Source organism: Diaphorina citri, unplaced genomic scaffold, assembly GCF_000475195.1.
Source record: "Diaphorina citri unplaced genomic scaffold, Diaci psyllid genome assembly version 1.1 scaffold306, whole genome shotgun sequence".
Classification (NCBI taxonomy): domain Eukaryota; kingdom Metazoa; phylum Arthropoda; class Insecta; order Hemiptera; family Psyllidae; genus Diaphorina; species Diaphorina citri.
Genome location: NW_007377741.1, coordinates 82,504 through 106,123, shown reverse-complemented (window position 1 = coordinate 106,123; position 23,620 = coordinate 82,504). Strand labels below are relative to the sequence as shown.

The window sequence follows — 23,620 nt, the reverse complement described above, 5'->3', positions numbered from 1 at the left end:
GATTTATTTGACTTTTGTTATTTGTTTGTTTTCTTCTGAGTAGGCTCGCAGAGGGTCATTCGAAACTTTTAAAAAGTGAACGTATTAATGTACTGCATTAGTACAAATGTACTGAAATGTACTGAGTACCTTTTTTTGTACCTGTTGAGCCAGAATTGGGCAAAGTACTCGTTGAGCTATGTTGAACAGATAGGCAAGAGACACTACGATAGGAACAGTTGTGTCAAGTATTACACCAATATTGAAACGAACGAGTATGTTGCTGTGCGAAGTGTGACGTATGGCGTGGGGCAGAAAATGCACAACTCTGATGAGGAGGAATATCAGGACCTGAACATTCTGAAATGCTACCAGCCAACGCCCAAGGAGTATACACAATATAAACACGCCAACATCATCTTTCCCAACAAGCAGATGTCCATTCTGAACAAGATGACTGATGATGGGCATGTTCTAGATCAGGAAACCTATGTGGGGGGACATGTGGAGGCGTTGGAGTCCGGAGTATTCCGAGCTGATATACCGTGCAAGTTTAGAATGGTAAGTTTGCAGTTGCAAGTGTAGAATGGTAAGTTTGCTGCAAGTTTAGAATGGTAAGCGTCCCAAAAGAAGAAGACAGGATAGGATAAAGCCAGCCGTTCCGAGAAAAAACATTATCCCATCAGGATAAAATCCGCCCCGGGCGGGAATCGAACTCGCGGCCTAGCGCTTACAAGGCAGACGCGCTACCAACCAAGCTAACTAGGCTGGCGAATTGAATGTTTGTCATCCCAAATGTGTCCTTTTTTTTTTAAAAAAAAAGGAGATGGATAAACTTGTCTAAATATTAAAGCTTGTATGTATTTGTAGAACTAAGAGTAGTTATTTTAAATTACTCTAAAGGTAGAAATAGAAACGCATTACTAGCACGTCACGTCACGTGAGCTCACGTGGAGTCCGGAAAATGTGGTTCAAAGTTCTCTCATAATACTCGTATAGTAGGAGATTTCGGTCATGATAGCCACACTGCCCTCACGTCATGTGAGCTCGCGTGACATGATAGTAGTGTGTTTTTACCTCAAGATATGGATAGCTCCCGGTCATAGCTCCTATTTATCTAATAAAATTCCATACTATCTCTGTATCTCAGGTACCTTCAGCATTTTCTGAGCTAATAGAGAACGTGAGTGCTGCCCTTCGGCATGCTATAGAAGTAGAAGAAGGAGTTCCATTAGATCTAGTCACCAATCTGGACGAAATAACTGAAGACATTAAGGACAAGTTGGCCAAACTACGAGACACGCCTGTGAGAATGGAGAGACCTATAATATACCATTTGGATGTGGGTGAGTGGATGCTGTATCATACGAGTCTTCTTCTTAGCCTTTTTCTCTTTGTTGTTGCAAATGTCGGCAATATTTGACCATTAGGCCTTGCATCCCAATTTAATTGGGTTTTTTCCTGTTTAAATTTGGTCAGCGCTGCGTATAATACGAGCATAACAGATTTTTTTTTTAATTCTTTTCCCTAACAACATAGATTTTTGGGTAATTGTGAACCAAATATTATGACCAATTCGAAAAACGAGTACAATTTTTTGTCGATGGTGGGATTCGAACCCGGGACCTTCTGCATGGCAAGCAAGCGCGTTACCACTGGACCAATTGTGAACCAAATATTATGACCAACTTGGATTTCAGGTGCTATGTATCCAAACATTATCCTCACCAACAGACTGCAGCCTAGCGCTATAGTAAATGATACAACTTGTGCAGCATGTGATTATAACAGACCAGGAGCAACGTGTCAGAGAAACATGGAGTGGATGTGGCGAGGAGAAGTCAGTAAGTTATCTTCTTATTGCCAAACTAGTTGGTTGCTCGACGCCTGTTCTTCGCCATGAAAAAGTGATCAAAGATCAATTCTTCGTGTGATGTTATCTTCTTATTGCCAAACTAGTAGGTTGCTCGACGCCCGTTCTTCGCCATGAAAAAGTGATCAAAGATCAATTCTTCGTGGCGAGGAGAAGTCAGTAAGTTATCTTCTTATTGCCAAACTAGTAGGTTGCTCGACGCCCGTTCTTCGCCATGAAAAAGTGATCAATGATCATTTTTTTTGTGTGATGTTCACGCCAGATTTTTTACATCAACATTGCAAAAGCACGCATTATATGCATCATCCTCAAAAAGCTGCTAAAACACGCCAATGCACTTACATATAATCCGAAGTCTAGTGATCACATAGCTCGATCTTAGCTTTAGATCTTAGGCAAAATCCTCTCTTATGGCAAGAACATATTAGGGACAGGGATATTCCTACCAAATTTTAGATTTCTAGGTGGGTGGAGAGCTCTAGGTAGTGCGATTAGTGTGTGAATGAGTGAATTTATCTCGCTATCATATGTATGTTGTTGTTATCGATTGTAAGGAATTGACTATTAGGTCACTTATATAACAGTAAATATTCGAAATATCGTGTCGTTCGAACGATGTAAGTTTAGAGTTTCATCTTACTTGATATTTAACCCTTTCAGTGCCGGCGTCCCGCAGCAAACTGAATACTCCACGCTCTCTAGTCTGCAAATTCTCATTTATTAAAATTTACGAGGTCAAATGTGCGCAAATGTGCCTACCGAAAGTGTACCCCCTCAAAGAGCATTTTTTTTTTTTTTTAAAGACACATTAATAAAATAGTATGGATTTGTTTTTGTTTCCGGTAGATTCCCCTAAAATTCCCGAGCTTGGATTAACAAATTTAGAGGATTTTCTGTCTTTTTTCCAGAAGATAATATTGTTATACATATATGTCTCTATTTGATCAGCACCATACTGAGACCCAGGCGAAACTTTTTGGACTTTTCGCAATCCATGTTCGAAGATTTCATATTTCAATTGCTCTATTGGATTATGCACATTGCGCGTCACCAACCCAAGATGGTCAAGGAAATTATTGATCTCATGGAGAAATTCAGCACAGCGGATGAGAAAATTATAAGACGAAGTAACAGCAAGGCGAGAACCATTTTCAGTGTTTGTTCGACGTGTCTTATGGTGGTTCTCTTAGGAATGATACTTGAAGCTTGCTTCCCGATACTACCCATTGTTGGTGTAGACATGAGTTCTACCACGTTATATCCCCGTCGGAAACATCCTACAAACATATATATCCCATTCGTCGATGTAACAAGCTCTGTACATTACGAGTACGAAATCGTATTTATATTCCAAATCTATGTACTGACTGTTTTCATGACCTTTGCGTGTGTGTCGCTGAGTAGTTTCCCAATGATCATAACCTTTTCTTCGTTTTAGTCTCAATATTTTTTTTAATTTTTATAGTTTTTTCTGAGATAATAAAAAAAAATCATGAGAATCACCAATTTTATTTTTCCATTTTGGTAGACACCCTGCAAAGACGTTCTCTACCACCTAATCCTTAGAGTTCTATTATTATGAGGTCAAAGTCTAAATCTAAAAATAGACTGGAAATTTGGAAAAAATGGACTGGAAAACCGAGAAAAGTCAGGGAATTTTATTTTTCCATTTTGGTAGACACCCTACAAAGACGTTCTCTACCACCTAATCCTTAGAGTTCTATTATTATGAGGTCAAAGTCTAAATCTAAAAATCTAAATCATGATTTATTTGTGGTAAAGCTGAGAGCTTCTTCACAATTTTTGTGGACATCACAGCAATACTAAGAGCCTCCTGTACTATTTCTTTCATATCTATAATTTTTCTTTTTACTCTGGTAATGCCGTCACTCGATTTAAGTAGCGGGTTCCCAAGAATGACGACAAACGCTGAAGATCAAAGAAAAAGAAGAAGGGAAAAATGTAATAATTATAATCATTTTTCTAGGGTGTTAAAAAATAATAATGTGAAGGTGATGATATAATTTATCTCGAGTGTATTTATAGTTCGCGTGTTTAACTCATCTTTTCCTTATCCTCCCTTTTTCTCCCCTGGGATTTTGACGCAAAAACGACTTGTAGCCTATAATTCGTTTTTACGTAGCCTTCAATTATGAAGTCCCAATTGAAAATTCACCCCAATTGTGCGACCTTTCCAAGGTGGATTTAATTAATTTAATCACCTGAAAGTGCGAAATTATGTGTGAATATTTTAATGAGGTCAATCATCCCTTTTTCTCCCCTGGGATTTTGACGCAAAAACGACTTGTAGCCTATAATTCGTTTTTACGTAGCCTTCAATTATGAAGTCCCAATCCCAATTGAAAATTCACCCCAATTGTGCGACCTTTCCAAGGTGGATTCAATTAATTTAATCACCTGAAAGTGCGAAATTATGTGTGAATATTTTAATGAGGTCAATCACGCTAGTAAATTGGTGTCCTGGGAGTTTTACCATGTGGTAGGTTTCTGCCATTGGTATTCGCCGTTCTAAGCTTTCATTCAAATATCCTTTTGAGGCTGAAAAGAAAGCCGAGTTCCTTTACCATCGATTTTTTTAAATTCATATTTGACCGAAGGAAGCCACGTCCAAGTGTAAAATTGCGAGACAAAACGTGGTGACTGGTGTTGAAAAGACAAGTAAAAAGAGGAGGCAAAATACCTATATACAAATGTTTTTAAAAGGAGACAAACATGGCCAGGACCGACTCTTTTCACTAGAAGCTCGTATTATAGCTCCCTTTTATGGGGGATTAAACCAGCTGATATCCCGTGCAAGTTTAGAATGGTAAGTTTGGTGCAATCGAACCCGCGACCTAGTGCTTACAAGGCAGATGCACTACCTCCCAAGCTTACTAGCCTTTCGAATTTGTAGCTATGTATTTGTAGAACTAAGAGTAGTTGATTTAAATTACTCTAAAGGTAGAAATAGAAACGCACTACTATCACGTCACGTGAGCTCATGTGGAGTCAGGAAAATGTGGTTCAAAGTTCTCTCATAATACTCGTATAGTAGGAGATTTCGGTCATGATAGCCACACTGCCCTCACTTCGCGTGACATGATAGTAGTGTGTTTTTACCTCAAGATATGGATGTGTCCCGGTCATAGCTCCTATTTATGTTTTACTTTCATAAGTTTAAGTTTATACCTACCCCCTAATTTCCTACATTGTAAAATATGGTTATGAAATAAATAAATAAAAATAAAATAATCGTGTGATGTTCACGCCAGATTTTTTACATCAACATTGCAAAAGCACGCATTATATGCATCATCCTCAAAAAGCTGCTAAAACACGCAAATGCATTTACATATAATCCGAAGTCTAGTGATCACATAGCTCGATCTTAGCTTTAGATCTTAGGCAAAATCCTCTCTTATGGCACATCAAGAACATATTAGGGACAGTGATATTCCTACCAAATTTTAGATTTCTAGGTGGGTGGAGAGCTCTGGGTAGTGCGATTAGTGTGTGAATGAGTGAATTTATCTCGCTATGTATGTTGTTGTTAGCGATTGTAAGGAATTGACTATCAGGTCACTTATATAACAGTAAATATTCGAAACGTCGTGTCGTTCGAACGATGTAAGTTTAGAGTTTCATCTTACTTGATTTTTAACCCTTTCAGTGCCGGCGTCCCGCAGTTATAATCCGAAGTCTAGTGATCACATAGCTCGATCTTAGCTTTAGATCTTAGGCAAAATCCTCTCTTATGGCACATCAAGAACATATTCGGGACAGGGATATTCCTACCAAATTTTAGATTTCTAGGGGGGTGGAGAGCTCTGGGTAGTGCGATTAGTGTGTGAATGAGTGAATTTATCTCGCTATCATATGTATGTTGCTGTTAGCGATTAGGTCACTTATGTATATAACAGTAAATATTCGAAACGTCGTGTCGTTCGAACGATGTAAGTTTAGAGTTTTATCTTACTTGATTTTTAACCCTTTCAGTGCCGGCGTCCCGCAGCGAGTTCCAGCGGATCACCCAACAGTTGGAGACGGAAAAGTTTCCGCCCCGCTTCCCCGGGGGCGCGCCGCGACCATTCCACGCTCTGTCGCGCGAAGAGCAAGCCGCCGCCGAGAAGAAGCGACTGACCGAGTATTGTCGCAAGGCGTATAGGAAAACGCACGTGACGCGGGTCGAGACCCGGGTTACCACGGTGTGCCAGAAGGAGAACAGTTTCTATGTGGACACAGTGCGGGCGTTCCGAGACCGGCGATACGAGTACAAGGCACTCAATAAGGTAATGGGCTCGGGTACATGTGAAATAAACTTTTTCTATTTTAATCAGTGGGCTTGAGTACATGCTAATAGACAACAAGGTAATTTGCTATATCAGGTCTTCCTCAATCCAGACCCGGCATCTTTGCCTGCCTCCAAACTCATCAAATATGTTGCCGAACTAGTTGCCATCTCCTTTGGGACCTACTACTTTTGTCACTGCTCGGAAATTCTCGACGATTGTAACACGCGCCTGCGCAGAAGTCTGATGCGCAGTGATTGGCACCAGTGCGCACCGTCTGTGCGCCGAAATGTGTACTTGATTCTGCTGCGCGCGCAGAGGCCGAATCATTTGAAGTTGTACCATAATTCGCTGGTTATTAGTAAGCGATATTTTCTTCAACTCTTGAAACTCGCGTATAAAGCGTTGAGTTTTGTTTATTCGACTCGAACGGGACTGAAATCACGTTATTTTCAACTACCTATTTGTAATAAGCTAATAAGCATAAGTAGTTAAGTTCTATAATAAATATTACCTAATAGAAAAGATCATTTAAAAAATAAATAAATAGATTATATTATGTTACATTTGTCAAATTTTAACATTTTCAACCATTGCTTATTTCTATTTATTTCCCCTCCCTTTTTTTCTTTCCAGGATGCATTATTTGCATTATGTATTCACTTATGCACCTATTAATTTTTAGAAAAGAACAGGAATGCTCGCCGATATCAAATATCAGGCAATACCTTATCCATATTTAAAGGGTACCTATACCCTTTACATGCATGCTTATTTCTATTTATTTCCCCTCCCTTTTTTTCTTTCCAGGATGCATTATTTGCATTATGTATTCACTTATGCACCTATTAATTTTCAGAAAAGAACAGAAATGCTCGCCGATATCAAATATCAGGCAATACCTTATCCATATTTAAAGGGTATCAAATACCAAGGCCTCCGCTGAGACACCATTTACATGCTATTAATTTTTAGAAAAGAACAGGAATGCTCGCCGATATCAAATATCAGGCAATACCTTATCCATATTTAAAGGGTACCTATACCCTTCACATGCAAAAAAAAAGTTATAATTTCCCCCTTATTTGATCCGCCTTATATCCAGGGTTTCCTCATCACGAACCGCGAGATCATCTCGCAGGATGTCGAGGACTTCGAGTACACCCCGAAGCCGGAGTTCGAAGGCTACTTCACCATTTTCAACGAGTCGGACGAAAAGGCGCTCCTGCGGCGGTTTTTCGACCACGTGTTGGACGTGCGGCCACATATCTTCGTCACTTATAACGGGGACTTTTTTGATTGGCCATTTGTGGAGACGAGGGCCGCGGTGCATGGTATGGACATGAATGTGGAGATTGGGTTCTCGAAGAACAAGGAGGGCGTGTATACGTGCCGGCCCGCGATGCATATGGACTGCTTGTGGTGAGTTCTGTGCAGATGATTTTGCTCATTCTAATTATGTTGCTCTTTTTTTCATAGGCATAAAAAAAGCTGCTTCTAGGGAAAAAAATCTCTTTTTATAAGGTAGTACATAAGTTGTAAGAGGTTTTATAGAGGGAACTGTAACAACGGAGCTCTTATCGTCTCAAAATCGAAGAGGGAAGAAGGACAGGATAGGAGAAAGCCAGCAATTCCGACAACGAACCTTATTTGTTTAAGATAAAGTTCCCGGGTGGGTACCGAACCCGCGACCTAGCTCACACAAGGCAGGTGCTCTTGGATATGTTTGCTTCATCAAATTCCGACAAACTTCAAGATGTGGACACACTACCTTTCTAGGCTGGCGATTTAAAATAATATGTACCTAACCTCTCTAATGAAATATGAAACCTTAATCCAAGAGGTAATATGTGAAATATACACAGAATTATTCATGTTGAATTTTGATTCTCATTTTCAGCTGGGTAAAACGAGACTCGTACTTACCGGTGGGATCTCAAAACTTGAAAGCAGTGGCCAAGGCAAAACTTCGTTATGATCCTGTAGAGCTTGATCCCGAGGAAATGTGCCGTATGGCGTCCGAAGCACCACAGGTGAATATAAATATATAATTCAATTGGTTCACGGATAACATTAATCCATATGTATTGAATGTAAATACACGGTCTAATCTTGAAGTAAGTCCTTGCCATGTGGATAAAAACCGGGTTGCATTCGCAACACAGCAATATATTGCTCCATTTTTGATCACTTCGTCCTGTAAAGAACAGTATGCTTTAAATCCTTTTGTTGCATCGGCACCGGCAGTCATTTTTTGAAGATCGGGATTTGAGGGGTTGGAAGCTCATTTGTCTACATTTATGTATATCGCGGACTAATGAATCCTTTTCTTTTCCAATGTTCCCAACGTTGCGTTGGGTAAACGGTTTGTGGAGTCTCATTTTGTCATGTCAGGGCACTTTGTCGAATATTGGGGATTTGGCAATTCGAAAATAAAGCTTGATTTTTTTTTTTATTATTACAGGTACTCAGTGACTATTCCGTATCCGATGCTGTGGCCACCTACTACCTGTATATGAAGTATGTTCACCCGTTCATCTTTGCTCTGTGTACCATTATTCCTATGCAACCCGATGAGGTAAGAATAGTTCAAGTACAAATGTACGAAAGTGTACTGAAACTGAATACTCCACGCTCTCTAGTCTGCAAATTCTCATTTATTAAAATTTACGAGGTCAAATGTGCGCAAATGTACCTACCAAAAGGGTACCTCCTCAAAGAGCACTTTTTTTAAAGACACATTAATAAAATAGTATGGATTTGTTTTTGTTTCCGGTAGATTCCCCTAAAATTACCCTTTCCCCTAAAATTCCCAAGCTTGGATTAACAAATTTAGAGGATTTTCTGTCTTTTTTTCCAGAAGATAATATTGTTATACATATATGTCTCATTTCAGATTTTAAGAAAAGGTTCCGGGACACTATGTGAAACTCTTCTTATGGTGGAGGCATACCACGCCAACATCATCTTTCCCAACAAGCAGATGTCTATTTTGAACAAGATGACTGATAATGGCCATGTTCTAGATCAGGAAACCTATGTAGGGGGACATGTGGAGGCCTTGGAGTCCGGAGTATTCCGAGCTGATATCGGATTAAACCTTTGCTGAAGTTGAAGCGAAGGTTATTCAGGCTGACACCTTTCTATTTTGAGGTCGAGTGGATTGGAACACATCACATGCCTTCAGGCATGCTCCATTTGTCAAGGGTCTAGGTTTACCTTGCCCTTGGATTAAACCTTTGCTGAAGTTGAAGCGAAGGTTATTCAGGCTGACACCTTTCTATTTTGAGGTCGAGTGGATTGGAACACATCACATACCTTCAGGCAAGCTCCATTTGTCAAGGGTCTAGGTGTTCCTTGTCCTCGGGATCAATTTAATTGAAAGCATTGACTGGAATAGACAACCTATCAAAATGAATTCGGCAGAAAAGCCATCGTTGACATTCCTATTCGAAATCTTACAAGTGATAGGAGCTGTGGATTATCGGGTCGTAGGCTCCCAGTCTAACAATACGCTGAGAGCTATCTACTCGACGGTGGTCCATTCCGTGCTGTTCATATACCTGGTACTGCATTTGATCAGCACCATACTGAGACCCAGGCGAAACTTTTTAGACTTTTCGCAATCCATGTTCGAAGATTTCATCGACAACCTATCAAAATGAATTCGGCAGAAAAGCCATCGTTGACATTCCTATTCGAAATCTTACAAGTGATAGGAGCTGTGGATTATCGCGTCGTAGGCTCCCAGTCTAACAATACTCTGAGAGCTATCTACTCGACATTCGTCCATTCCGTGCTGTTCATATACCTGGTACTGCATTTGATCAGCACCATACTGAGACCCAGGCGAAACTTTTTGGACTTTTCGCAATCCATGTTCGAAGATTTCATATTTCAATTGCTCTACTGGATTATGCACATTGCGCGTCACCAACCCAAGATGGTCAAGGAAATTATTGATCTCATGGAGAAATTCAGCACAGCGGATGAGAGCATTATAAGACGAAGTAACAGCAAGGCGAGGACCATTTTCAGTGTGTGTTCGACGTGTCTTATGGTGGTTCTCTTAGGAATGATACTTGAAGCTTGCTTCCCGATACTACCCATTGTTGGTGTAGACATGAGTTCTACCACGTTATATCCCCGTCGGAAACATCCTACAAACATATATATCCCATTTGTCGATGTAACAAGTTCTGCACATTACGAGTACGAAATTGTATTTATATTCCAAATCTACGTACTGACTGTTTTCATGACCTTTGCTTGTGTGTCGCTGAGTAGTTTCCCAATGATCATCACGCATGTTGAAGGGCAGTATAGTGTTCTGTGCGCCTATGTTGAACAGATAGGCAAGAGACACTACGATAGGAACAGTTGTGTCAAGTATTACACCAATATTGAAACGAACGAGTATGTTGCTATGCGAAGTGTGACGTATGGCGTGGGACAGAAAATGTACAACTCTAATGAGGAGGAATATCAGGACCTAAACTTTCTGAAATGCTACCAGCCAACGCCCAAGCTGAGTATACACAATATAAACATGAATACTAAACACATGTCAGTTCGAGATATGTCAAAAAACGTCACAATACGCCCTGAAGCGTCACAATACGAAAGGGTAAACCCAGATGGTTATGTGGCTTCACAATATGAAAGGCCAAAACAAGTTGGGTATATCAAAGCTCTCACGAATGATGGAAGCGAAAGTCTAAGGAATACAGAAATGGTCATCAAACATGGAAAGAAAATGACAGCAGCGTTGAGAGTGGATGATGTACCAATGCCATCGTTTCAAGATTACAATGAAGTGTATGTGGGACAAATTGTCAAATTTCATCAACGGATGATAACATTTCAAAACAAGGTATGTACGAGATTTATTTTACTTTTGTTATTGGTTTGTTTTCTTCTGAGTAGGCTCGCAGAGGGTCATTCAAAACTTTTAAAAAGTGAACGTATTAATGTACTGCATTAGTACAAATGTACTGAAATGTACTAAGTACCTTTTTTTGTACCTGTTGAGCCAGAATTGGGCAAAGTACTCGTTGATTTCCTGGGCTGGGCTGGGCAAAGAACGTGGCGAGGAGAAGTCAGTAAGTTATCTTCTTATTGCCAAACTAGTAGGTTGCTCGACGCCCGTTCTTCGCCATGAAAAAGTGATCAAAGATCAATTTTTCGTGTGATGTTCACGCCAGATTTTTTACATCAACATTGCAAAAGCATGCATTATATGCATCATCCTCAAAAAGCTGCTAAAACACGCAAATGGTGTGCCGCGTCCATTCACTCGTATGTAGGTGATGAACAATGGGTACAACATGTAGGAAATCATACATTTTCATGAGTAGCTGTCACCTGTTTTTATTCTCATTTCAGATGATCATTAAAACAGACGAATCGAAAATCTTGATAGGCATCATCTACAACTTGTTTGCGTTTTGCCTGTGTATCTATCAGGTCTTCCTCAATCCAGACCCGGCATCTTTGCCTGCCTCCAAACTCATCAAATATGTTGCCGAACTAGTTGCCATCTCCTTTGGAACCTACTACTTCTGTCACTGCTCGGAAATTCTCGACGATTGTAACACTCGCCTGCGCAGAAGTCTGATGCGCAGTGATTGGCATCGATGCGCACCGTCTGTACGCCGAAATGTGTACTTGATTCTGCTGCGCGCGCAGAGGCCGAATCATTTGAAGTTGTACCATAACTCGCTGGTTATTAGTAAGCGATATTTTCTGCAACTCTTGAAACTCGCGTATAAAGCGTTGAGTTTTGTTTATTCGACTCGAACGGGACTGAATTGAAATCACGTTATTTTCAACTACCTATTTGTAATAAGCTAATAAGCATAAGTAGTTAAGTTCTATAATAAATATTACCTAATAGAAAAGATCATTTAAAAAATAAATAAATAGATTATATTATGTTACATTTGTCAAATTTTAACATTTTCAACCATTGCTTATTTCTATTTATTTCCCCTCCCTTTTTTTCTTTCCAGGATGCATTATTTGCATTATGTATTCACTTATGCACCTATTAATTTTTAGAAAAGAACAGGAATGCTCGCCGATATCAAATATCAGGCAATACCTTATCCATATTTAAAGGGTACCTATACCCTTCACATGCAAAAAAAAAGTTATAATTTCCCCCTTATTTGATCCGCCTCATACAGGGTTTCCTCATCACGAACCGCGAGATCATCTCGCAGGATGTCGAGGACTTCGAGTACACCCCGAAGCCGGAGTTCGAAGGCTACTTCACCATTTTCAACGAGTCGGACGAAAAGGCGCTCCTGCGGCGGTTTTTCGACCACGTGTTGGACGTGCGGCCACATATCTTCGTCACTTATAACGGGGACTTTTTTGATTGGCCATTTGTGGAGACGAGGGCCGCGGTGCATGGTATGGACATGAATGTGGAGATTGGGTTCTCGAAGAACAAGGAGGGCGTGTATACGTGCCGGCCCGCGATGCATATGGACTGCTTGTGGTGAGTTCTGTGCAGATGATTTTGCTCATTCTAATTATGTTGCTCTTTTTTTCATAGGCATAAAAAAAGCTGCTTCTAGGGAAAAAAATCTCTTTTTATAAGGTAGTACATAAGTTGTAAGAGGTTTTATAGAGGGAACTGTAACAACGGAGCTCTTATCGTCTCAAAATCGAAGAGGGAAGAAGGACAGGATAGGAGAAAGCCAGCAATTCCGACAACGAACCTTATTTGTTTAAGATAAAGTTCCCGGGTGGGTACCGAACCCGCGACCTAGCTCACACAAGGCAGGTGCTCTTGGATATGTTTGCTTCATCAAATTCCGACAAACTTCAAGATGTGGACACACTACCTTTCTAGGCTGGCGATTTAAAATAATATGTACCTAACCTCTCTAATGAAATATGAAACCTTAATCCAAGAGGTAATATGTGAAATATACACAGAATTATTCATGTTGAATTTTGATTCTCATTTTCAGCTGGGTAAAACGAGACTCGTACTTACCGGTGGGATCTCAAAACTTGAAAGCAGTGGCCAAGGCAAAACTTCGTTATGATCCTGTAGAGCTTGATCCCGAGGAAATGTGCCGTATGGCGTCCGAAGCACCACAGGTGAATATAAATATATAATTCAATTGGTTCACGGATAACATTAATCCATATGTATTGAATGTAAATACACGGTCTAATCTTGAAGTAAGTCCTTGCCATGTGGATAAAAACCGGGTTGCATTCGCAACACAGCAATATATTGCTCCATTTTTGATCACTTCGTCCTGTAAAGAACAGTATGCTTTAAATCCTTTTGTTGCATCGGCACCGGCAGTCATTTTTTGAAGATCGGGATTTGAGGGGTTGGAAGCTCATTTGTCTACATTTATGTATATCGCGGACTAATGAATCCTTTTCTTTTCCAATGTTCCCAACGTTGCGTTGGGTAAACGGTTTGTGGAGTCTCATTTTGTCATGTCAGGGCACTTTGTCGAATATTGGGGATTTGGCAATTCGAAAATAAAGCTTGATTTTTTTTTTTATTATTACAGGTACTCAGTGACTATTCCGTATCCGATGCTGTGGCCACCTACTACCTGTATATGAAGTATGTTCACCCGTTCATCTTTGCTCTGTGTACCATTATTCCTATGCAACCCGATGAGGTAAGAATAGTTCAAGTACAAATGTACGAAAGTGTACTGAAACTGAATACTCCACGCTCTCTAGTCTGCAAATTCTCATTTATTAAAATTTACGAGGTCAAATGTGCGCAAATGTGCCTACCGAAAGTGTACCCCCTCAAAGAGCATTTTTTTTTTTTTTTAAAGACACATTAATAAAATAGTATGGATTTGTTTTTGTTTCCGGTAGATTCCCCAAAAATTACCCTTTCCCCTAAAATTCCCGAGCTTGGATTAACAAATTTAGAGGATTTTCTGTCTTTTTTCCAGAAGATAATATTGTTATACATATATGTCTCTTTTCAGATTTTAAGAAAAGGTTCCGGGACACTATGTGAAACTCTTCTTATGGTGGAGGCATACCACGCCAACATCATCTTTCCCAACAAGCAGATGTCCATTCTGAACAAGATGACTGATGATGGGCATGTTCTAGATCAGGAAACCTATGTAGGGGGACATGTGGAGGCGTTGGAGTCTGGAGTATTCCGAGCTGATATCCCGTGCAAGTTTAGAATGGTAAGTTTGCTGCAAGTTTAGAATAGCCATGTTCTAGATCAGGAAACCTATGTGGAGGCGTTAGAGTCTGGAGTATTCCGAGCTGATATACCGTCCAAGTTTAGAATGGTAAGTTTGCTGCAAGTTCAGAATAGCCATGTTCTAGACCAGGAAACCTATGTAGGGGGACATGTGGAGGCGTTAGAGTCTGGAGTATTCCGAGCTGATATCCCGTGCAAGTTTAGAATGGTAAGTTTGGTGCAAGTTCAGAATAGCCATGTTCTAGATCAAGAAACCTATGTGGGGGGACATGTGGAGGCATTAGAGTCTGGAGTCTGAACTCGTTCTATGGCTATGTGATGCGGAAAGGGTAAGGCCTCTCAAACCGGTTTGCTTTAGCTCGCCCAGCTTGATTCCTCTTTCAGCTTTTTCATGATTTTTGGCCAGCCTTGAAATTTTATTGTAAGCGCTAGGTCGCGGGTTCGACTTCTGCCCGGGATAAAAGCTTACTAGCCTTTCGAATTTGTAGCTATGTATTTGTAGAACTAAGAGTAGTTGATTTAAATTACTCTAAAGGTAGAAATAGAAACACATTACTATCACGTCACGTGAGCTCACGTGGAGTCAGGAAAATGTGGTTCAAAGTTCTCTCATAATACTCGTATAGTAGGAGATTTCGGTAATGATAGCCACACTGCCCTCACGTCACATGAGCTCGCGTGACATGATAGTAGTGTGTTTTTACCTCAAGATATGGATGTGTCCCGGTCATAGCTCCTATTTATCTAAAGGTTCAGATAATTTTTGAGCCTTGACCCGAGACACTTTTGATCTAGGTACATTCTAAAACCGATCCTCTCTGTAACATTTGAACACCTTTGGCAGAAAACTCAAGTGCCGAGAAATAATAATAATAATAATCCTTTCTTTTTTTCTTTTAAACGTTCGCCCTAAAGAGCGGTTAAACCATACATTTCTCGATCCTCGGCCTGAGACAATGTATCAGTAATAAGACTAATTAATAATGACTGACAGACACCGAAGCGAATACAATAGTCCGTCCCTTATACATTTTTATTACTATTGTAATAATAAAGGAAGGACGGACTAAAAACAAGAGACCAGTCTTTTTTTCAGTCGGCCGTCGACTATGTGTGGACAGGACACGGCTGTACAGAATTTGGAGTAGCTACCTCGTAAGTGGAATCGGTTGAAAACCGGGCTGCTGACCCAACTCAAAATATCCGATTCTCTTTTTAGTCAGCTGTTTTTCTTCTTAATTTTTGGGCGTTATGAAAAAAAAGTTACCTAATTAGGCTAATTGGTAATAATGAAAATTACGCAAATAACACTTTGTAGGATTTTGATGTTTAAAAATATTCTTAGTGAATTGAATTAAAAAAAATTCATATGTCAAAAAAAAGCGTTTGATCCTGTGAACACATGACCTTGAACCGGTTCTTTAGAACTTCAGCAGTAAATAAAGTAAAAATTTTAAATTACCCTACATAATTATGTTCAACAATATGACAAGTTGTTTAATACCTGGTATACATATAACTGGACCCTTAAAATATTTGCTTCTAAAGTGGCTTACCCCATGGGGGGTGTTTTTTTAAAAAAAAAAAAAAAAAAAAAAAAAAAAATGGACGGATAAACAAAGTCACTTTCCATGTAATATGTAAGTAGGGATTGTTAAGTCATCGGGTCACGACCGCCTGTGAACAGTGAACACCAAGCATATGCAAGCGAGACTTGTGCCTCAAACACCCCGCGTATAAATAAAACAACTCCCGAGATAATTTTCATTCAGTTGTGTGGAAGCACCACGACTCTCTTCGCATCTAACTTCTCACAGTTTTATGTTTCGAGTTTAAAATAAAACCTAGCTGAACACTACTCAATTCATACTTACCTGGCGTGGAGGCTACCTTGATCAAGAAGGAGGTTCCTCCAGGGTGAGGCCCTTCCATTGCACTTAGGTTGGGTTGACCCCTGCGAGTATTCCAAATGTGAATACCTCGGGCGCGTAATTTTTGGTAGCGGGGATTGCGTACGCGCACATCCCTACCCAATCTCTAATTAAATAATACAAGCTGTCCGAGATCCGTCACAGTTATATGACCGTGCTATTATATTGAAAGCTGTCGAAGTGTCGAACCTAATTATCCGTAAGTCGGTAAATCATTAACATAATTCCGAAGCTTAGTTTGGAGCTGTATGCTTAATCGCTTTTAGCCACCTTAACAAACTGAAAGTACATATAATCTTCGAGAGCCAGCGTGGTTAGCTTGGTTGATAGCTAGGCCGCCGGTTCGATTCTCGCCCGGGACGGATTTTATCCTGAACGGATAAGGTTCGTTCTCGGAACAGCTTTCTCTTATCCTGCCTTTCTTCCCTCTTCTCTTTCGGGACGATAAAACCTTAACAGTTACAGTTCCCTCTGGGGGAAAAAAAGGAGAGGGGAGGGGTTGGGGGTTTTAAAAAAAAGGGGGGGAAAAAGGGGAAAAAAAAAAAAAAAAAAAAAAAAAAAAAAAATCGGGATGAAATTTGAAACTCGCTCCGTTCGTTTATCTTTATAAATTCTTACCTCTGTTTTCAGGTGGCTAAGAAAGAAGTAAGTGAGGCCGTTGCTAAGGGAGATGCGGCCGAAATCAAATCTGCCAAAAACAAAGAAGTGTTGTACGATTCCCTGCAACTGGCCCACAAGTGTATTCTGAACTCGTTCTATGGCTATGTGATGCGGAAAGGGTAAGGGCTCTCAAACCGGTTTGCTTTAGCTCGCCCAGCTTAATTCCTCTGAGCTTTTTCATGATTTTTGGCCAGCCTTTGAAATTTTATTGTAAGCGCTAGGTCGCGGGTTCGACTTCTGCCCGGGATAAATTTTATAAACAGACAAGGTTCAGAAAATTTTTGAGCCTTGACCTGAGACACTTTTGATCTAGGTACATTCTAAACCGATCCTCTCTGTAACATTTGAACACCTTTGGCAGAAAACTCAAGTCCCGAGAAACGAACTTTTTCGATCTTTTTTAAAAACTTTCGCCCTAAAGAGCGGTTAAACCATACATTTCTCGATCCTCGGCCTGAGACAATGTACCAGTAATAAGACTAATTAATAACTACATTCTAAACCGATCCTCTCTGTAACATTTGAACACCTTTGGCAGAAAACTCAAGTCCCGAGAAACGAACTTTTTCGATCTTTTTTTAAAACGTTCGCCCTAAAGAGCGGTTAAACCATACATTTCTCGATCCTCGGCCTGAGACACTGTATCAGTAATAAGACTAATTAATAATAATAATAATAATCGATATTTTTCCGTATTTGTTTTTGTTTGATTCCAGGGCTCGATGGCACAGTATGGAAATGGCAGGTATCACGTGTTACACTGGAGCCAATATTATCACCAAGGCCCGGGAAATTATAGAACAGGCAAGTAAGAATAGAAGGTTCCTTGGAAGATGAATATTTTTCATGTTACAGTTTTGACCATTGTTCTATTCATTCCGCCTTTCGAGGGAAAGAATTAAAAATGTACTTACTAACTGCTCTAAATATAGAGTTGCCACACAACACAGCATATAATTAGTCTTTCGACAAATGGCAGGTATCACGTGTTACACTGGAGCCAATATTATCACCAAGGCCCGGGAAATTATAGAACAGGCAAGTAAGAAGAGAAGGTTCCTTCGAAGATGAATATTTTTCATGTTACAGTTTTGACCATTGTTCTATTCATTTCGCCTTTCGAGGGAAAGAATTAAAAATGTACTTACTAACTGCTCTAAATATAGAGTTGCCACACAACACAGCATAAAATTAGTCTTTCGACATTTTCCTTCCCTTTTATGTATGTTCTTCCTTGATTTATCACTATTTAAATATAAATTTGATAGATCAATATATCATTCTTTTAATATCATCCTATTGTATTCTATGATGCAGGTAGGAAGACCCCTGGAACTAGACACAGACGGGATCTGGTGTGTGCTGCCTGCTTCATTCCCGGAGAACTACACGGTCAAATCCACTCATCCTAAGAAATCCCAGGTCACCATCTCCTATCCCAATGCCGTACTCAACTCTATGGTTAAGGTAAGATTCCCAGAATACATGTAGAATATAGAGTGGGGTTGAGGTAATTTTGAGACGATTGCAATTTTCAGACACCAACTTTAACAGTCTCAAATGGCATGCTCTAATGAAGTACAGTTTTTATGAAAGCTCAGTTTTTTTACTAACAGTATAGCGGAGCTATACTAGTAATTTTCCAAGGGTATATTGAAATACCCGGTCTTACCACAGAGATTTTTCAGTTAATCCAGAGTTTAAGAAATACTGGCCTGTGTAAATCAAAGTGACGTCAAAAAAAAACCCTCGACACTATGGTAACTCTCAGTGGTAAGATCGGCCATTATACTGTGTGAGAGAGAGGACAAAAGAGACTAAGTAACTGATTATTGGTATATTCCAGCAACACTTCTCCAACGACCAATATCACACGCTGGTAGATCCCGCCACCCTCAAATACGAGAAACACTCGGAGAACTCCATCTTCTTCGAAGTGGATGGTCCCTATCTGGCCATGGTGTTACCCGCCGCCAAAGAAGAAGGCAAGAAACTGAAGAAACGATACGCTGTGTTCAACTTCGATAATAGTTTGGCCGAACTGAAAGGGTGAGTGTTTTTTTATTTTTTTTTTTTTTTTTTTTTTTTTTTTTTTTTCCCAAGGGTATATTGAAATACCAGGTCTTACCACAGAGATTTTTCAGTTAATCCAGAGTTCGAGAAATACTGGCCTGTGTAAATCAAATGGGTGACGTCAAAGAAAACCCTTGACACTATGGTAACTTTCAGTGGTAAGATCGGCCATTATACTGTGTGTGAGAGAGGACAAAAGAGACTGAGTAACTGATTATTGGTATATTCCAGCAACACTTCTCTAATGACCAATACCATACGCTGGTAGATCCAGCCACGCTCAAATACGAGAAACACTCGGAGAACTCCATCTTCTTCGAAGTGGATGGTCCCTATCTGGCCATGGTGTTACCCGCCGCCAAAGAAGAAGGCAAGAAACTGAAGAAACGATACGCCGTGTTCAACTTCGATAACAGTTTGGCCGAACTGAAAGGGTGAGTGTTTTTTTTATGACTCCCAGATGACTAATTGGGCCCAGGGCTAATTCCAACAATAAACAGAAAGGGCGAGTCTTTTTTGTAACTCCTAGGGGCTGTTCACAGACTAACCGGCTAATAAAATTCCAAACTGGCCCCCTCTATGAAACATTTTTTTTTACAAGCAAAGCGCCTACACTGGAAGCGCTAGGTTCCAGCCCGGTGTAAACCTAATCCTAAACAGATGAGGTTTGTTCCCGGAACTGCTGGCTTTCTCCTCCTTATCTCCTCCATTTCGGGACGGTAAGACCTTTGTTGTTACAGTTCCCTCTATCGAACTTCTTCAAAAAGGATACAACAGATAGGAAAACGCACGTGACGCGGGTCGAGACCCGGGTTACCACGGTGTGCCAGAAGGAGAACAGTTTCTATGTGGACACGGTGCGGGCGTTCCGAGACCGGCGATATGAGTACAAGGCGCTCAATAAGGTAATGGGCTCGGGTACATGTGAAATGAACTTTTTATATTTTAGTCAGTGGGCTTGAGTACATGCTAATAGACAACAAGGTAATTGCTTTAAATTTATCAGTATTCTGGAGTAGGTACTTTTTTTCTAATTAGAAGATGTTCAGGATTTCTAATTAGAAGATGATTGATAAAAATAGAGAAAATAGTTTGTTTATCATTAATGTTATGTTACAATTGTAAAGAAATTATTGAAATTGAGGGAATTAAATCAAAACAGAAATATGGTAAAAGTTTGACCCCGCCTGGTATTGAACCCGGGACCTCTAGCTTGCAAGCCTAGTGTGTTACCCACTCGGTCACTAAGGTTGTTTTAGACTTTCGAAATTAAAAAAAAAGTCTGCCAACGACACGTGGTGTTTCCAGGCGGTCACCCATCCAAGTACCATCCACGCCCGACGGTGCTTAACTTCAGTGATCGAACGAGAACTGGTGTATTCAACGTGGTATGATCGTTGGCGACGTGCAGTTATGAATGAAGTGAAATATTATAACCTTGATGTAAATTACATGATGGGGGGACTGAGAGGTCTCGTGTGATGCTCGCGCATACATTATTAGTTCCGCGGTCCCCCCCCCCATTTCTTGTTTCTTATCGATTGCTCAATGCTCTATGCTGACGACTTCCTTTTCTGTTTATTTTTTAAATATGAGGGAACAAAATTTAGTTTTTGTATAAAACTTCTCGCTGTTCTACGGTTGGCGTTGAGTTTATAATGTTTTCTTTTTCAATTCGAAAATAAATTCTGTGAGAGTACACCGGACCCCACCTCTCCAATTCATGTTGTTTTTATTTATTATTTTTTTTCGAGTTTTTTTATTAATAACAATTCACAAACGGCCATTACATAATAAGTATAAGGTTTATCCTAATGCCCTTTGCTTCCGCGTTAGGTTTGAAGTGAAGCGGCGCGGTGAACTTCAACTGGTGAAGAATTTCCAGTCCTCTGTGTTCGAGGCTTTCCTCAAGGGTGATACATTGGAGAAATGCTACGAATCTGTGGCCAAAATTGCTGACTACTGGCTCGATGTACTTTATAGTAAGGTAAGTACACGTACAATTTACTATGGGCGCCTGTGTGCTGGAAAATGCAATAACTGGGTTGAAAATCAATCCGAATAATTCAGGTAGTCCATAATGAATTAAGACCTAATTAAGACCTAAGCAATAATAATCCCCAACTAAGAACTAAGAACCCTAGTCAAATAGAAAATAAGGTGCGCCAAAAAAAAAAATTATTATTGTTGTTGGTGTGTTAGCGGTGTAGCTGCACCGAGGTGGGTTGATGGTTTCTGGCCAAGATTACTTGGCCCGTCCCGAAACCGCAATCAGCAACCTGTGGAATAACTGTGGATCTGTGATTTTCCTTAGACGCATGATAAACCCGTTGTAACCTAAAGCTAGCCAGGCTGGTTCGGATATGACTTCTCTGATGCTTATTTATAGTCCTACTGCTAGACACTGGTCCGCTTCCTGTAGTTCCTGTTTGAGTGCTAGGGGCTTGCTCCACCTCTGTCGCGGGTTGACCCGGTATTGCAGTACCTCCGGGACCGGCCCACCTAATCTCTCATATAACAGCTTCAAAGATGGAGCGACCTCATTGATAAATTTTCAGTCGCGTGCTCTAATTTCAAAAGCCCGTAACGTTCCCTCTTACCTGTGTCCACTGTCCATACATAGTCGACGGCCGTCGATCGATGTCGAAAAAAACAAGCTTGGTCCCTTGGTCCGTCCCTCCGGGAATTTTTTAGCCCGTAGTTTATTCGATTTGATTAAAGAAATACCTAAAACCAGTGCTTCAGACCGGCTGACAGATATCGACCTTGGTCAGTCAGACAGAACGTGTGTGGCGGGAAAAGCTTCAGACTAGTCAAGTCATAAAACTTAGCGTAGTGCATTAAGCAGGGAACGACATTTGTGACAAGCATTTATGCTTAACACAATTAAAATTCCTTAGGTTTTAAACACGACCAATCTCTGTTTTCTCCCAGGCTTGTAATATGCCGGATAGCGAGCTGTTCGATTTGATCTCCGAGAAGAAGTCCATGTCCAAGAAACTGTCGGACTATGGGGCTCAGAAATCGACGTCCATATCCACCGCCAATCTCTGTTTTCTCCCAGGCTTGTAATATGCCGGATAGCGAGCTGTTCGATTTGATCTCCGAGAAGAAGTCCATGTCCAAGAAACTTTCGGACTATGGGGCTCAGAAATCGACGTCCATATCCACCGCTAAGAGATTGGCTGAGTTCCTAGGAGATGAAATGGTGAAGGATGCGGGCTTAGCGTGCAAATACATCATTAGTAAGAAACCGGAAGGAGCCCCTATTACAGAGAGGTAAAAAATACACATATTTTGAAATACTTGATTGAAGACTGGATAACTTTACGAAAATCCATACAACCCAATAGACATATGCTTTGGGTTATACTTTGACATTAAACCTAATTGGATTAAAAATATTGAAGTGTGAATATAATTATTTTTTTTTTTTCAAGTTTATTTATTAATAACAATTCACAAACGGCCATTACATAATAAGTATTAATTTATCCTAATGCCCTTTGCTTCCCCGTTAGGTTTGAAGTAAAGCGGCGCGGTGAACTTCAGCTGGTGAAGAATTTCCAGTCCTCTGTATTCGAGGCATTCCTCAAGGGTGATACATTGGAGAAATGCTACGAATCTGTGGCCAAAATTGCTGACTACTGGCTCGATGTACTTTATAGTAAGGTAAGGTACACGTACAATTTTCTATGGGCGCCTGTGTGCACGTACAATTTACTATGGGCGCCTGTGTGCTGGAAAATGCAATAACTGGGTTGAAAATCAATCCGAATAATTCAGGTAGTCCATTATGAATTAGGACCTAAGTAATTATGTTTAAAAATTATTATTGTTGGTGTTGGTGCTGGTGTGTTAGCGGTGTAGCTGCACCGAGGTGGGTTAATGGTTTCTGGCCAAGATTACTTGGCCCGTCCCGAAACCGCAATCAGCAACCTGTGGATCTGTGCTTTTCCTCAGACGCATGATAAACCCGTTTTAACCTAAAGCTAGCCAGGCTGGTTAGGATTTGGCTTCTCTGATGCTTATTTATAGTCGCATTGCAAGACACTGGTCTGCTTCCTGTAGTCCCTGTTCATCCTAGTGCAATAAGTATAAGGTTTATCCTAATGCCCTTTGCTTCCCCGTTAGGTTTGAAGTGAAGAGGCGCGGTGAACTTCAGCTGGTGAAGAATTTCCAGTCCTCTGTGTTCGAGGCATTCCTCAAGGGTGATACATTGGAGAAATGCTATGAATCTGTGGCCAAAATTGCTGACTACTGGCTCGATGTACTTTATAGTAAGGTAAGGTACACGTACAATTTACTATGGGCGCCTATGTGCTGGAAAATGCAATAACTGGGTTGAAAATCAATCCGAATAATTCGGGTAGTCCATAATGAATTAAGACCTAATTATGTTTAAAAAAATATTATTGTTGTTGTTGGTGCTGGTGTTGGTGTGTTAGCGGTGTAGCTGCACCGAGGTGGGTTAATGGTTTCTGGCCAAGATTACTTGGCCAGTCCCGAAACCGCAATCAGCAACCTGTGGATCTGTGTTTTCCTTAGACGCATGATAAACCCGTTGTAACCTAAAGCTAGCCAGGCTGGTTAGGAT

At 40.4% G+C, this 23,620-nt stretch overlaps 1 protein-coding gene and 2 non-coding genes across 3 annotated transcripts in view; 2 read left to right on the top strand and 1 right to left on the bottom strand.

The window, feature by feature from the left end:
• LOC103507342 (DNA polymerase epsilon catalytic subunit A) overlaps positions 1 to 23,620 on the top strand; it is a 68,456-nt gene that overhangs the window by 28,038 nt on the left and 16,798 nt on the right. Inside the window, exons 25-36 of the mRNA XM_026822232.1 lie at positions 154 to 540; positions 1,130 to 1,325; positions 1,680 to 1,823; positions 5,849 to 6,141; positions 16,921 to 17,069; positions 17,667 to 17,754; positions 18,268 to 18,417; positions 18,797 to 18,999; positions 20,860 to 21,010; positions 22,088 to 22,302; positions 22,545 to 22,700; positions 23,158 to 23,308. Of these exons, the coding sequence (XP_026678033.1) occupies positions 154 to 540; positions 1,130 to 1,325; positions 1,680 to 1,823; positions 5,849 to 6,141; positions 16,921 to 17,069; positions 17,667 to 17,754; positions 18,268 to 18,417; positions 18,797 to 18,999; positions 20,860 to 21,010; positions 22,088 to 22,302; positions 22,545 to 22,700; positions 23,158 to 23,308 (2,283 nt within the window). The remainder of the gene's footprint in view (positions 1 to 153; positions 541 to 1,129; positions 1,326 to 1,679; positions 1,824 to 5,848; positions 6,142 to 16,920; positions 17,070 to 17,666; positions 17,755 to 18,267; positions 18,418 to 18,796; positions 19,000 to 20,859; positions 21,011 to 22,087; positions 22,303 to 22,544; positions 22,701 to 23,157; positions 23,309 to 23,620) is intronic.
• Positions 16,226 to 16,388, top strand: LOC113466652. The gene has a single exon (XR_003390989.1). It is a non-coding gene; the product is annotated as a U1 spliceosomal RNA (small nuclear RNA).
• Positions 20,307 to 20,425, bottom strand: LOC113466651. Its single transcript, XR_003390988.1, has one exon. It is a non-coding gene; the product is annotated as a 5S ribosomal RNA (ribosomal RNA).